General features: G+C 41.2%; 1 protein-coding gene across 2 annotated transcripts in view; it reads right to left on the bottom strand.

Moving 5' to 3' along the window:
- Nucleotides 1–1,428: 1,428 nt before the first annotated feature.
- The window catches only part of LOC139465900 (cyclin-dependent kinase 6-like), a 38,715-nt gene continuing 26,114 nt past the window's right edge, over nt 1,429–14,029 (bottom strand). For both annotated transcript variants that reach the window (XM_071247892.1, XM_071247893.1), the window contains exons 5-7: nt 8,923–9,083; nt 7,553–7,688; nt 1,429–5,874 (exon numbers count right to left, since the gene is read on the bottom strand). In XM_071247892.1, coding sequence (XP_071103993.1) covers nt 5,707–5,874; nt 7,553–7,688; nt 8,923–9,083 — 465 coding nt within the window. In that variant the 3' untranslated portion in view covers nt 1,429–5,706. The remainder of the gene's footprint in view (nt 5,875–7,552; nt 7,689–8,922; nt 9,084–14,029) is intronic.

The raw sequence follows: 14,029 nt of genomic DNA, 5'->3' as shown, positions 1-14,029 counted from the left end.
GATCAGATGACTGGGACGTCATTTACCCTGAAGGATGAATGATGCTATACCCATACATTAAAAAACACATAACAACCAAAGTATTATAAGAAATATTTTATTTCACTAGATGAGTTACGTGCATAATTTCTTTAGATAATGTTTAACTTCTGCATATCTAATAAGAATTTGTACAACTTTACCCCGCATTTCTACAACTACAGAACAAAGATCATCACCGCTAGTGGTCCATATACAGGTAATCATGTCGACAACTGCGAGTGGTCCATACACACATAATCATGTCGACAACTGCGTGTGGTCCACACACAGATAATCATGTAGACAACTGCAAGTGGTCCACACACAGATAATCATGCAGACAACTGCAAGTGGTCAACACAGATAACCATGTAGACAACTGTAAGTGGTCCATACACACATAATCATGTATGTCACTGCGAGTGGTCCACACAGATAATCATGTAGACAACTGCGAGTGGTCCACACAGATAATCATGTAGACAACTGCAAGTGGTCCATACACACATTATCATGTAGACAACTGCAAGTGGTCCACATAGACAACTGCAAGTGGTCCACATAGACAACTGCAAGTGGTCCACATAGACAACTGCAAGTGGTCCACACAGATAATCATGTAGACAACTGCAAGTGGTCCATACACACATAATCATGTATGTCACTGCAAGTGGTCCACACAGATAATCATGTAGACAACTGCAAGTGGTCCACACAGATAATCATGCAGACAATTGCAAGCGGTCATCACAGATAATCATGCAGACAACTGCAAGTGGTCCACACATAGATAATCATTCATGTCACGGTGAGTGGTCCACACACAGATAATCATTCATGTCACGGTGAGTGGTCCACACACAGATAATCATGTAGAAACTGCAGGTTTCCACACTAAGATAATCATATAGGTCCTTGCTGCTAACCAGCGGAGAGCTCAGAACTAGACATCAAAGGCATATCTATCACACAGTTTTTCCTGGGTATTCCAACCTAGGACAAAAGGCTGAACAGTTGGTGTGAACATGTTAGCTGCATAACTGCCTGGAATGACTTCAAAAGACTTACCTGTCACTATGGTAACAGTGTTGTCAATGGCTTTTATTACAGCGCTGATTATTCAATCACATTTGGCTTTTTCTTACTTGTAAATGGAATATATATGTATCAGATTGGTCCCATGGTAAAAACATTGTACAAAATGTGGATGTTAGTAAGTATGAGAATAGGCAGTGTTGTGACCGGATACTGGCAGTACCTACAGGTAGTGAGCGTACCTGGGGAGGAGGGGCTAGCGGTATGATTGGTGGGGTGATCAGCATGGTGGGTGGAGTTTAGGCATACAGGGAGGAGCTTGATGCATAGTTAGATTTGCACTGTGGGTGGAGCTTTTGTTTCTTTGTTTCGTTGTTTAAGGCCGCACTCAACAATATTCCAGCTATATGACGGAGGTCTGTAAATAATCGAGTCTGGACCAGACAATCCAGTGATTGACATCATGAGCATCAATCTGGGCAATTGGGATACGATGACATGCATTAACCAAGTCAGTGAGTCTGACAACACGATCCTGTTTGTCACCTCTTACGACAAGCATAGTCGCCTTTTATGGCAAGCATGGGTAGCTGAAGACCTATTCTACCCCGAGCGGTTTGTGCTTGGTCGGCAAGGCTGATTAAATGAATTGGAAATTTTGAGACGTGAAACTTCAAGGTTGGCAGGATAGTGGATGTTTGTAGTGACAATGGGTCACTGTTGGAGGGCTGTGCAAAAGGTGACTGTGGGTTAGTCAATGTGAATAGGTGACCGAGTCCGTAAATGTGAGTGTCGATGTTGGTCGATAACTGTGGCTCAGCGAATGTGTGCTGGTGATTTGGACAGTGAATTTGAACTGGCAACTGTGGGTCAGTGACCGGATAGGTGAATGTGGGTCGGTGAATGTGGGTCGGTGAATGTGGGTTGGTGAATGTGGGTGCAAAAAGGCATCAAGGTAAGACCTCCAAGCACTGTGACTTGAACACTTGAGCTGGTCTTAATCTAAGGCTGGTGATGCACCTCCCTATGGCAGGATAGTCTTTGGAAGGAGGGGTTGCACATTCAGCGCCCCTAATATACATTACAAAACAGCTGATTGGGCAGCCAGTGAGCTCTCACCCGGCAGGAAGTTTTGAATTTATTGTGGTCATATACGTGGACGGATAGGCCATGGAATGATGCTTTTGTTGTACTCATGTTGTAGACTAGGACAACAAGTGAGATGACACTGGGATTTTGTGACAGATTGCTGCAAAATATTAATACTGAACACAACCAGAGACAACTGAGGGCGTTGGGGAGATGTTTATCCTGATAAATTCAGCTGGGGAAATGTGACCATGTGACTTTCTACAAGGCAATATGCAAACAGTATGAGGCCAGGAGCTAATATAGCCAGGCCCTGCACCAATAACACTAGGTACTCATCATAAGGTAATGGACAAACGTATGAAGGGCTTGAACCAATTTCACAAGGCACCCTGGTTACCAAAATAGCTGAGGGCATGCTGGCATACAAAGGAATGAAAATAACGGCCTCCTAGATCCCGTCAGGTTTCTGCTTCTTATGCTAGAAAAATGCATGAAATGTCAATATGCATATCTGATGTTATGAATGGGGATGTGCTGACATTGTCCACAGCATGCCAGTTTGGCGGTGGGAGACACATGACCTCATGCTACGCTAAGAGACAGGTAAGGCACTACAATACTTGTCACACCATTTTGATTTCTTCTTTGAAGATAAATGCTTACTGTATCACATTTGAGCAGGTACGATTATGGGTATTTGTTGTGAAAACAACAGCGCTGTGGATGAACTGCATGATGGTAAAAATTGGAAAAGGGGGAGACAACTCCGCATCTACCCTTGTACAGTGATGTCGATCTGAATATGGGTCATGAGTGTTGAGTTGATTTGCAAATGAACACTTCATGCTGGTCTACACAATAATGTGGACACAGGTTTAGCAGACATCATTGGGTTGTATGTCACAAACTCAGGCCCAGGTCAACATTAAAGCAGAACTCAAGCAGAGATGCCAACTAAAAATTGAGACACATTAGGAATATCTGGGACCATGTGGGTGTTGACAAGTTAAAGTTTTAAAAAATAATTAGAAATCACTATTACCAAGAATTTTTTATGAAAATAAATCATCTTTTGCACCACCCAAATATAATCTAATTATCAACCAATTTGATGTGTGACAAAACCTGTAGCGATGTCAGTAAAAAGTCACAATTAATGGCAACATGTTAATCAAATTGATGGAATTTGGTTCAAAATATCATCATGGTCAGCATCTCTGCATAAGATTCCCAACAGACACATAGGATCAATATTGAACACACAAGCCCACGCCAGTCGTTGAAGGTCCATGCAAGACTCTCAAGGCCGAGGCCAGACGTTGAAGGTCTATGCAAGACTGTCAAGGCCCAAGCAAGACGATGATGGTCCATGCAAGACTATCAAGGCCCAAGCAAGATGATGATGGTCCATGCAAGACTATCAAGGCCCAAGCAAGATGATGAAGGTCCATGCAATACTATCAAGGCCCAAGCAAGATGATGATGGTCCATGCAAGACTATCAAGGCCCAAGCAAGACAATTATGGTCCATGCAAGACTTTCAAGGCCCAAGCAAGACGATGATGGTCCATGCAAGACTCTAAAGGCCCAAGCAAGACGATGATGGTCCATGCAAGACTATCAAGGCCCAAGCAAGACGATGATGGTCCATGCAAGATTATCAAGGCCGAAGCCAGACGTTGAAGGTCTATGCAAGACTCTCAAGGCCCACGCCAGTCATTGAAGGTCTATGCAAGACTATCAAGGCCCAAGCAAGACGATGATGGTCCATGCAAGACTATCAAGGCCCAAGCAAGATGATGATGGTCCATGCAAGATTATCAAGGCCAAAACCAGAGGATGAATGTCCATGCAAGACTCTCAAGGTTGGATGTCAGACACTCAAAGAGTGAAATTGACACAACAATCATGTGACAGACACATCTGCACTAGTCATGTGCCAGAGGTCACTGATTCACATGATTGTGAACACACAGCAGCAAATCGGACTAAACGTTGATCAAGCCTGGTAAAGCTTCTCAGCCTGTGGAGTGGCTGCGTGCTCTCATCCTTATCCAATTGAGAGGAACTTTCGCAGTCTCTCTTCTAGACTTTTGATTCAGAGCCTGCTTAGATGGGTTCATTAAGTACAGATAAGTACAGAAGAAGATAATTCATAGTCATACAGCTAGTTGCATTGAAAGAGAATACTCTTAACTGACATATTCATGACTCACGAAGGCAAACAAGTTTCACATAACTTTCTGTTCAAAGACACAAACTGAGGGACATGGCAGAGAGAACTAAGGGAGGTCACTCTTTAGGCTCCAATGATTTACCACCAGTTGGGCCAACAACTCAAGCTCACTTATTAAAGCTCACTTTAAAAGTAAGAGATCAGTTTGTTAATGCAAATAATACAAACGTCTGCTCCAGGTTCAATCAAAATGTAATCCACATTCTTACAGAATATTTCATCCCAAAAGAGATTTCATTTGAGACTTTTAATGTAAGTCACCATGAATAGATTATGTCCATGGGCACGGCAGTACTTACACAATCACAATACATACACGCAACAGAAGTAACATCAACATTATTGTCAGGAGAAAGCTCCTTCAAAAATACAACATTTGGGCCCACAAGGTCCAGAAGGCCAAAATACATTATGTACGAGATTAACATCCTGTTCTACTGAGGCAGGGGCTCACTTGACTTCCTGAAGCACACATTTCATTCTTTCTTCAACTGGAAAGATGGCTATTTGCAGTCAGTACAAAAAAATAATAAATATAACAAATACCTCCTGCTTGTCTCGTAATTAATTTATCTTGGCCAAAGATGGTAAGTAGAAAAGATTTGTTCTTTGAATGGTTTGTGACCTGATTGCATGGTGGACCAAACATGGCATACAAGTAATCGATGACGTGTATCAGGATGTGATGCACCAAAATACCACAAAGCATGCTAACATCCCAGCAGGATAGGAGTACTGGCTGCAGTCCACACACACACAGTCACACTAATTACACACACATCACACATCACAGAGAGAGTGGCTGCAAGATAACACCGTGCCAAAGATAGTCAACAATCTTCAAATACAGATATAGGTATAATATTACTGGTGTATTAATGTGAACACAGGCAATCAATAAAACCATTAAAAACAGGTGTAAATGTATGAAAATATCAATATTGGTCCATCTTGAATTATGAATGGCAGAAATATATGGACAAATAGAATGATTTCTGGCCTTCAATATGGCTGCCACTGGTATAATCTGTAAGCCGACATCAATGTTTGACACCGGTGTCTCGTCGCTGTGCAAAGCTTCAATGTACAAGCAGAAGCTTTCTTTTAAACAAAATGTAATCATTTTTCTGTTTGTTTTACCATTTATGAAACAAATCTGCAAAAAAGATCGAATCCTGAATATAAAAAAGCCATAAACGGAAATGACCAATCTTGTTTTAAAAAATTGTTTTCTTCTCATACACAATCTTGCTGACATGGCCTTGGTCACCTGCTGCAGATCAGAATACAGGTGAGGGGAGACAACTCTTCTTCTCACCATCTCACTTGCTGACCGGTGTGTCTGAACGGCCATCTGTGTCAAATGATTCGTTTTCTGATGTGGACAGCGAGCTGGAAGTACGGAGACTGTCAAGGTCGTCCCGGAAGTATGGGTGACAGAGAGCTGCACTTGCACTACTTCGTCGATGTGGGTCAAATGTAAGCAGTCTCTACAAAATAAGAAATACTGCATGAGTTGGGTAGCGGGGCTAAATGATAAACACAAGGGCTCTGTAGCACCCCTGACTTGAGAAGTACTTTCATAACACTTCAACCTTATTTTGGTACAAACATCTCACTTGAGTTGGTGCCAAAGATTCTGGGTGAGTGAGTTTGATTTTACACAGCTTTTAGCAATATTCCAGCAATATCACGGCGGGGGACACCAGAAATGGGCTTCACACATTGTACCCATGTCGGGGATCAAACCCGGATCTTCGGCGTGAAGAGTGAACACTTTAACCACAAGGCTACCCGACCGCCCCGCCAAAGGTTCTGGGATAAAGAAAGAGAAAGTATTTCAGTGTCAGGGTTACTGAAAGTCTCCTGGTCTTGTATCTTTCAGATAGTCTTTCACAAGATGGTGGAGAACTGTGAAGTGCCGTAGGTCGCTAGCCCTTGCCGCGATGGCCGAAAGACTGTTTGGGGTTTTGACCCGTCAAGGGTAACTGACACAATATTCAAATCATGAAATCCTACATTTTGCTTATGTATGTAGATAATTTGATGAAACATGATGGATGGCTAGAGTGCATTTAGATCTAAAGAATGGTTGCCCCAGTTTGCACCTACTTGTATTGCCTGCCCATGACAGCATTTTCACTCTGGTGAAACAAACTACAATGCTGTTGAGGTTAAAAAAAATCAAAACGCACAATATTGCTAAAAATGGAACACACATTTTAGGCCCCATCATGAACTAAACCCATACTAAATATCAATACATTTAAAAAAGAGGCCGATTAATAACCTAATTCCACAAAAAGGGGGTACATGAAAGTCCAAGTTTATAGCTTGAACAAAACTCCAAATATTCCAAAAGAAGTGTATATGTTTTTCCGACTACCACATTTGCTTCATATCAAAGTTAACAATGATAAACATGCACCTATGGACAAAAATAAAATTTTCAATATGGCCACCATGGCGCCATGTAAAAGTCACATCAGAATTCTGTGAGCAGGTTCTTGAGAGACAATCAGTTGCACACACATTTTCCCAATTGACCGGTGTTTCAGATAAAAATTACCCAATAATATAACTTCAAAGAAATTTGATGCAACAATTGGAAGAAGTGTATCTGGAACTATTATTTTATCAGGAAAAATAATATTTTCCAGTTTCGTATTATTTCAGTCACAGCGTTTATATATATATATTTAAAATAGTAGTAACAATTAGCATAGCACAGCTGATTGGTATTGCCGGATATTTTTCAGGTATGGAACAATTCGACCAGTCACCGTTGAGGTTTCCTGCGGTTTCGCTATTGAGAAAATGTTATGTTGACATATAATTTGCGCTTGAGTTTATTGAAAAAAAAAGTTAGTAAATGTTTGGGGCCATGCTTTACCATGCGTTATAACCGAATTAGCGCTATATTGAAGGGCGCAATAACGAGGGAACACAGTAGTTGTTTCTTTTTATTTGATAACAAATTCCATCCATTTCAGCTATAATAACAGTAATGCTATTTTTCAGGGCATTATCATTTGCAGAAGCCCTTGGTCTTTTCAACTGCCCGACGAAGGAGGTTTATTCTCCCTGTAGTGTTTTATTGTACGACAAACAACTCCCACTCATCGTTTATTTCCGAAGCAACAGGGTGTTTCTGACACTCCATCTCACCTCCAGGAGATCCTTGGCCTGATGATCAATTTCCGGAACAAACTTTTCCAGAGGCTGCGGAGCAACTGATCGGAATGACTTCCATGGCAACGAGACATGTTCCGGCCACTCTAGTTCAGATGGCAGCCCGATTGCTCTGGAAGACAAGCAAAGTGAGCAGATACTGCATGATTGAATTCTCAGTAACAAACACAGAAGCAATCCCATAAAGACTTTTTGTCTGAATACCGCCTAATTTTCTCTGGCTAGTATGATGTACCATTAGGGATTCACAAAATCAGGTGACATTGTCTAACAGTGTCATGATCCGACCCATCCTCTACAACTGTGATCAGTAGTGTTGTATTGTGTTTGAACAGCATTCCCGTTATATCACTGCATGTCAGTTTAATGTGGGAGGAAAGCCCGAAGAGATGCAGGTCTCATGTTTAGTATTTTCTTGACGCCCACAAGCACGAATATAGTACTGACAAACTTAGAAACATAATCAGGGCACACCAAGATTCGAAACCAACAATCATAGATTTCTGGCATGCCCATGGAATGCAGCTCTGCACAGCAAATTGCTGTGCCTTAGACTACAAGGCCACAGTGCCCCACTTGAATCTAGAAAATCACGAAACTACCAGATTAACACAGTCAAAAGCCCTTCTACTTTCATGACCTATCACTTTCAGTTGGAGAAAAGACATGTCAAACATTTATATATGCAGTATGTCTACAACACAGAAAGTCCCATGATACAGTTCTAGCCACCATAAGTATAAAGTTCTATAAGATCTAAGCACGTCCATGTTCATCTATGTCTAGGTACATTCTACTGACTGCAGGAGAATTTCAGAATAGGAAGTCCCATGATTCTAGCTACCTTCAAACCTAGTCGTATATACACTCTCAGCCTCATACTAGAAACTGTCAATTACACGCATAGCTGATGTCGAAAATGTAAAGTCACTGTCACGTATGGTGTGACCAATGTTCCTTAAGTGACCCTGACTTGACATTGAGAGGTCAACAAATGATTAGTACAACAATTTGTGTATATTAGTTTCAGTCACATTCCATCATAAAGATGGATGAGTGAGTGAGTATGGTTTTACGCCGCTTTTAGCAATATTCCAGCAATATCACGGTAGGGAACACCAGAAATGGGCTTCACACATTGTAACCATGTCGGGAATCAAACCCGGGTCTTTGGCATGACGAGCGAACGCTTTAACCAGTAAGCTACCTGACCGCCCCCAACAAGCAATAGAGTGCTTGGGACATACCTTTGATCAATAGACCTACACATGTACATACAGCTTTGCTGGAAGATTTTCAGATGGAAAAAAACATTTATAACTGAAAATACACAATCCAGATCTTACTCAAATATCTTTATCAACTGGTCGACATCAGATTGGCCACAAAATAGAGGTCGTCTGTTGAAAAGTTCAGCAAATATACAACCACAGCTCCAGAGATCGACGGGCGTGGCATACTGGCCTTGTAGTAGCACCTCCGGGGCACGGTACCATAGCGTCACCACCTGTCACAGAACACAGATATATACACACACACCTCCGGGGCACGGTACCATAGCGTCACCACCTGCCACAGAACACAGATATATATACACACACCTCTGGGGCATGGTACCATGGCGTCACCACCTGTCACAGAACACAGATATATACACACACACCTCCGGGGCACGGTACCATAGCGTCACCACCTGCCACAGAACACAGATATATACACACACACCTCTGGGGCATGGTACCATAGCGTCACCACCTGTCACAGAACACAGATATATACACACACACCTCCATAGCATCACCACCTGCCACAGAACACAGATATATACACACACACCTCCATAGCGTCACCACCTGTCAAAGAACACAGATATATACACACACACCTCCATAGCGTCACCACCTGTCCCAGAACACAGATATATACACACACACACCTCCATAGCGTCACCACCTGTCAAAGAACACAGATATATACACACACACCTCCATAGCGTCACCACCTGTCAAAGAACACAGATATATACACACACACCTCCATAGCGTCACCACCTGTCAAAGAACACAGATATATACACACACACCTCCATAGCGTCACCACCTGTCCCAGAACACAGATATATACACACACACACCTCCATAGCGTCACCACCTGTCAAAGAACACAGATATATACACACACACCTCCATAGCGTCACCACCTGTCACAGAACACAGATATATACACACACACCTCCATAGCGTCACCACCTGTCAAAGAACACAGATATATACACACACACCTCCATAGCGTCACCACCTGACACAGAACACAGATATATACACACACATCTCCGGGGCACGGTACCATAGCGTCACCACCTGTCAAAGAACACAGATATATACACACACACCTCTGGGGCACGGTACTATAGTGTCACCACCTGTCAAAGAACACAGATATATACACACACACCTACATAGCGTCACCACCTGTCACAGAACACAGATATATACACACACATCTCCAGACCTTCACCACCTGCCACAGAACACAGATATATACACACACACCTCCATAGCGTCACCACCTGTTAAAGAACACAGATATATATATACACACACCTCCATAGCGTCACCACCTGTCCCAGAACACAGATATATGGGTCATTCTCTAAAAAAGTAACATTTTGGCCTATGAAAAATCAACAAATCAGAATTCATTTTTGAAATGTTTTTGTTGAGCAGATAAACAACATAACAATTACTGAATACAAGTCTAAAATATGCAGGCTTAATATGTCTTATTTTCCTTTTTGCAGAAAACTATTTCTGGCATCTCTGTACCAAATGTCTGTGCTGTTACCGTGCATAAAATTCAGTTTTTGTCACCAAACATAAATCTAAAATGAATAAAATTTATGATATGGTTGTTGCATTTTGGCATAGTTCAAATGTCAAAAGCTTTAAAATTTCATTTATTGGCTTTACTATACTATTAGACTGTAAATATATGCATACAATGGAATTATTTGCAAAAAGATGTACGATAAACTTGTCTACTGCTTACACTGAAAAGGAACGACCATAATTCTATAAGGTAATAATAGTTATTACACTCATTTTATGAATTATATAATTTTTTGTCAGCAGAGTTGAACCAATTTTAACTTTTGAGATGGCAGAAACCTGGTGACAGGCAAGACATTCACGGTAACAGGACAGACAACATGGTAACAGGAAAGACAAAATATTTTGTAATTGCCAAAACTATAATAACTATTTCTGTGTTCTGTGTTTCAGAAGTAAAGGTAGCCAAAAAAAGGGAAACTCAATGAATGTGCATATCAAAGCGTTAGGTGTATTTTGTATCTGACCTTAATTAGATAAAAATGTGAGGTTTGGTAACAGCACAGACAAGCAAAAATTCATAAACCAATATTATGTGGAATTGCTCATCTCAAAAATAGAACTTGATCAGAAACTCTACCAACAACCTTAATGGCACTTTTTGAGGTTATTGTTGCTTATTCCAAGCAAAAACCTGTAAGGAAACGAGAATAGTCAACTTTCAAAACTTCAACAGTAACAGCACAGACAAAGTCTGATAACATATTTGCACTTTTACCAAATGATAGCATTATATGATAACATTCAGTAAATCATTCTTGACCTCATTCATGTGCACATATAAACACAGGTTATTGTTTGCCATGAATTGTTTCCAACATATCTTCCCACAAAGAAGACTCAACACAATAGTCAGAGGACAGTGATATTTTGGAAGGCTCTGGTACAAAGCTAACTATGTACTCAAATTGGTACCAGCATTTGTCTTTAAGTTTGCGTGGCCAGAAGAAACAATTTGCATTCCCGTGCTTTCCCGCGTTATGCATATATTCCACAAAAACTTCACCTAGCTCTATATCTTCAACATAACCAGGATATGATATGTTATACACAATGACAACGAATTTCCTGGGGCATTCATTTGTATCAACTGGCTGGTGTATTTCCTTTTGTCTTTCCATCTTATCATCATCTGAACTGTGTACCATTTCCTTACTTGTCTTTTGGTGAATTTCATCATCATTCAGACTCTCCATTCTGTCAACATACACCTCCACTTCTCTCTTTCCCCCACTCATACACTCCATTCTGTCAGCATACACCTCCACCTCTCTCTTTCCCCCACTCATACACTCCATTCTGTCAGCACACACCTCCACTTCTCTCTTTCCCCCACTCATACACTCCATTCTGTCAGCACACACCTCCACTTCTCTCTTTCCCCCACTCATACACTCCATTCTGTCAGCACACACCTCCACTTCTCTCTTTCCCCCATTCATACACTCCATTCTGTCAGCACACACCTACACTTCTCTCTTTCCCCCACTCATACACTCCATTCTGTCAGTACACACCTCCACTTCTCTCTTTCCCCCACTCATACACTCCATTCTGTCAGCACACACCTCCACTTCTCTCTTTCCCCCATTCATACACTCCATTCTGTCAGCACACACCTACACTTCTCTCTTTCCCCCACTCATACACTCCATTCTGTCAACACACACCTCCACTTCTCTCTTTCCCCCACTCATACACTCCATTCTGTCAGCATACACCTCCACTTCTCTCTTTCCCCCATTCATACACTCCATTCTGTCAGCACACACCTCCACTTCTCTCTTTCCCCCACTCATACACTCCATTCTGTCAGCACACACCTCCACTTCTCTCTTTCCCCCATTCATACACTCCATTCTGTCAACACACACCTCCACTTCTCTCTTTCCCCCACTCATACACTCCATTCTGTCAGCACACACCTCCACTTCTCTCTTTCCCCCATTCATACACTCCATTCTGTCAGCACACACCTCCACTTCTCTCTTTCCCTGACTCATACACTCCATTCTGTCAACACACACCTCCACTTCTCTCTTTCCCCCATTCATACACTCCATTCTGTCAGCACACACCTCCACTTCTCTCTTTCCCTGACTCATACACTCCATTCTGTCAACACACACCTCCACTTCTCTCTTTTCCCCACTCATACACTCCATTCTGTCAACACACACCTCCACTTCTCTCTTTCCCCACTCATACATTCCATTCTGTCAGCACACACCTCCACTTCTCTCTTTCCCCCATTCATACACTCCATTCTGTCAGCACACACCTCCACTTCTCTCTTTTCCCCACTCATACACTCCATTCTGTCAGCACACACCTCCACTTCTCTCTTTCCCTCATGCACAGACACGGTGTTTGAAGTGATCATGTAAAATTACTTTCATTCAAAGTTGCTAAATATGTTACATTTCTTAATTATGTACAACAGTAGGGCGAGCAAATTGAATAATTGTTCATTATTTGTGTCAACTTGGTAAATAAATCAAATGTCTTTGCTGTCACTGAAAAGTGTCTGTGCTGTTACTATTAAATGTCTGTGCTGTTACCAAAGTTCTACTGTGCAGTGTAATCAGTGTTTATTGACCCAAATGTTAATGGAAATTCAATTTTTCCGGTAACTAACAAAAGCCTAAGAGATAGAGTTTTAAAGACACTGAAACATTGAACAAAACCTCCTCAAAATCTCTATTAAACACTAAATGTCTCTGCTGTTACTGTTACGTGTCTGTGCTGTCACAGTCACTCATAGACACTGTGTTTGAAGTGATCATGTAACATTACTTTCATTTAAATTTGCTAAATATGTTACATTTCTTAATCATGTACAACAGTAATGCGATTAAATGAATAATTGTTCATTATTTGTGTCAACATGATAAAAAAATCCTAAATTGTCTTTGCTGTCACTGAAATGTGTCTGTGCTGTCACTATTAAAAGTCTGTGCTGTTACCAAAGATCTACTGTGCAGTGTAATCAGTATTTATTGACCCAAATGTTGATAATCTTCAGATTTTCATGCAACAAACAAACATACAAAATACATTACATTACATGTTTTCTTTGTCTTTTAATATATATATGTTGAAACATTTATTGAACACTATATGTCTGTGCTGTCGCCTAAATATGTCTGTCCTGTCACTTTTTTTAAGGTGACAGCAGAGACAGTGACAGGAGAGACAAACTATGACATAATGCCAGCTTAGGACAATGACTTCTCTCTTGCACTAAAAAAAGCACACTGGTTGAGTTCCATTCTGACAGTCAAATATGCTCATTATATTTGATTTTTTTAATAACAATTCCGGAACCCAAAATGCATGGTTACAGCACAGACACCTACAAAAAGTACACATCAAAAGACAACATTTACCAGTTATTTTGAAGACACTGCACCAATATAAATTGCTTGAGCATATGGTGCCATGATAGTACTGGAAAGGAAGAGACCTGCAAAGACCTTAGCCTTCTGGCTTACCAAAGGAGCAATTATTATTTGTACTTGTACTACCTGGTGACAGGACAGACACGATTACTCTGGACACGATT

Source organism: Haliotis cracherodii, unplaced genomic scaffold, assembly GCF_022045235.1.
Source record: "Haliotis cracherodii isolate W230 unplaced genomic scaffold, xgHalCrac1.p SCAF_18, whole genome shotgun sequence".
In the NCBI taxonomy this organism is placed as follows: domain Eukaryota; kingdom Metazoa; phylum Mollusca; class Gastropoda; order Lepetellida; family Haliotidae; genus Haliotis; species Haliotis cracherodii.
The sequence above is the reverse complement of the archived record's forward strand: the minus strand, read 5'-3'. Positions and strand labels throughout refer to the sequence as shown.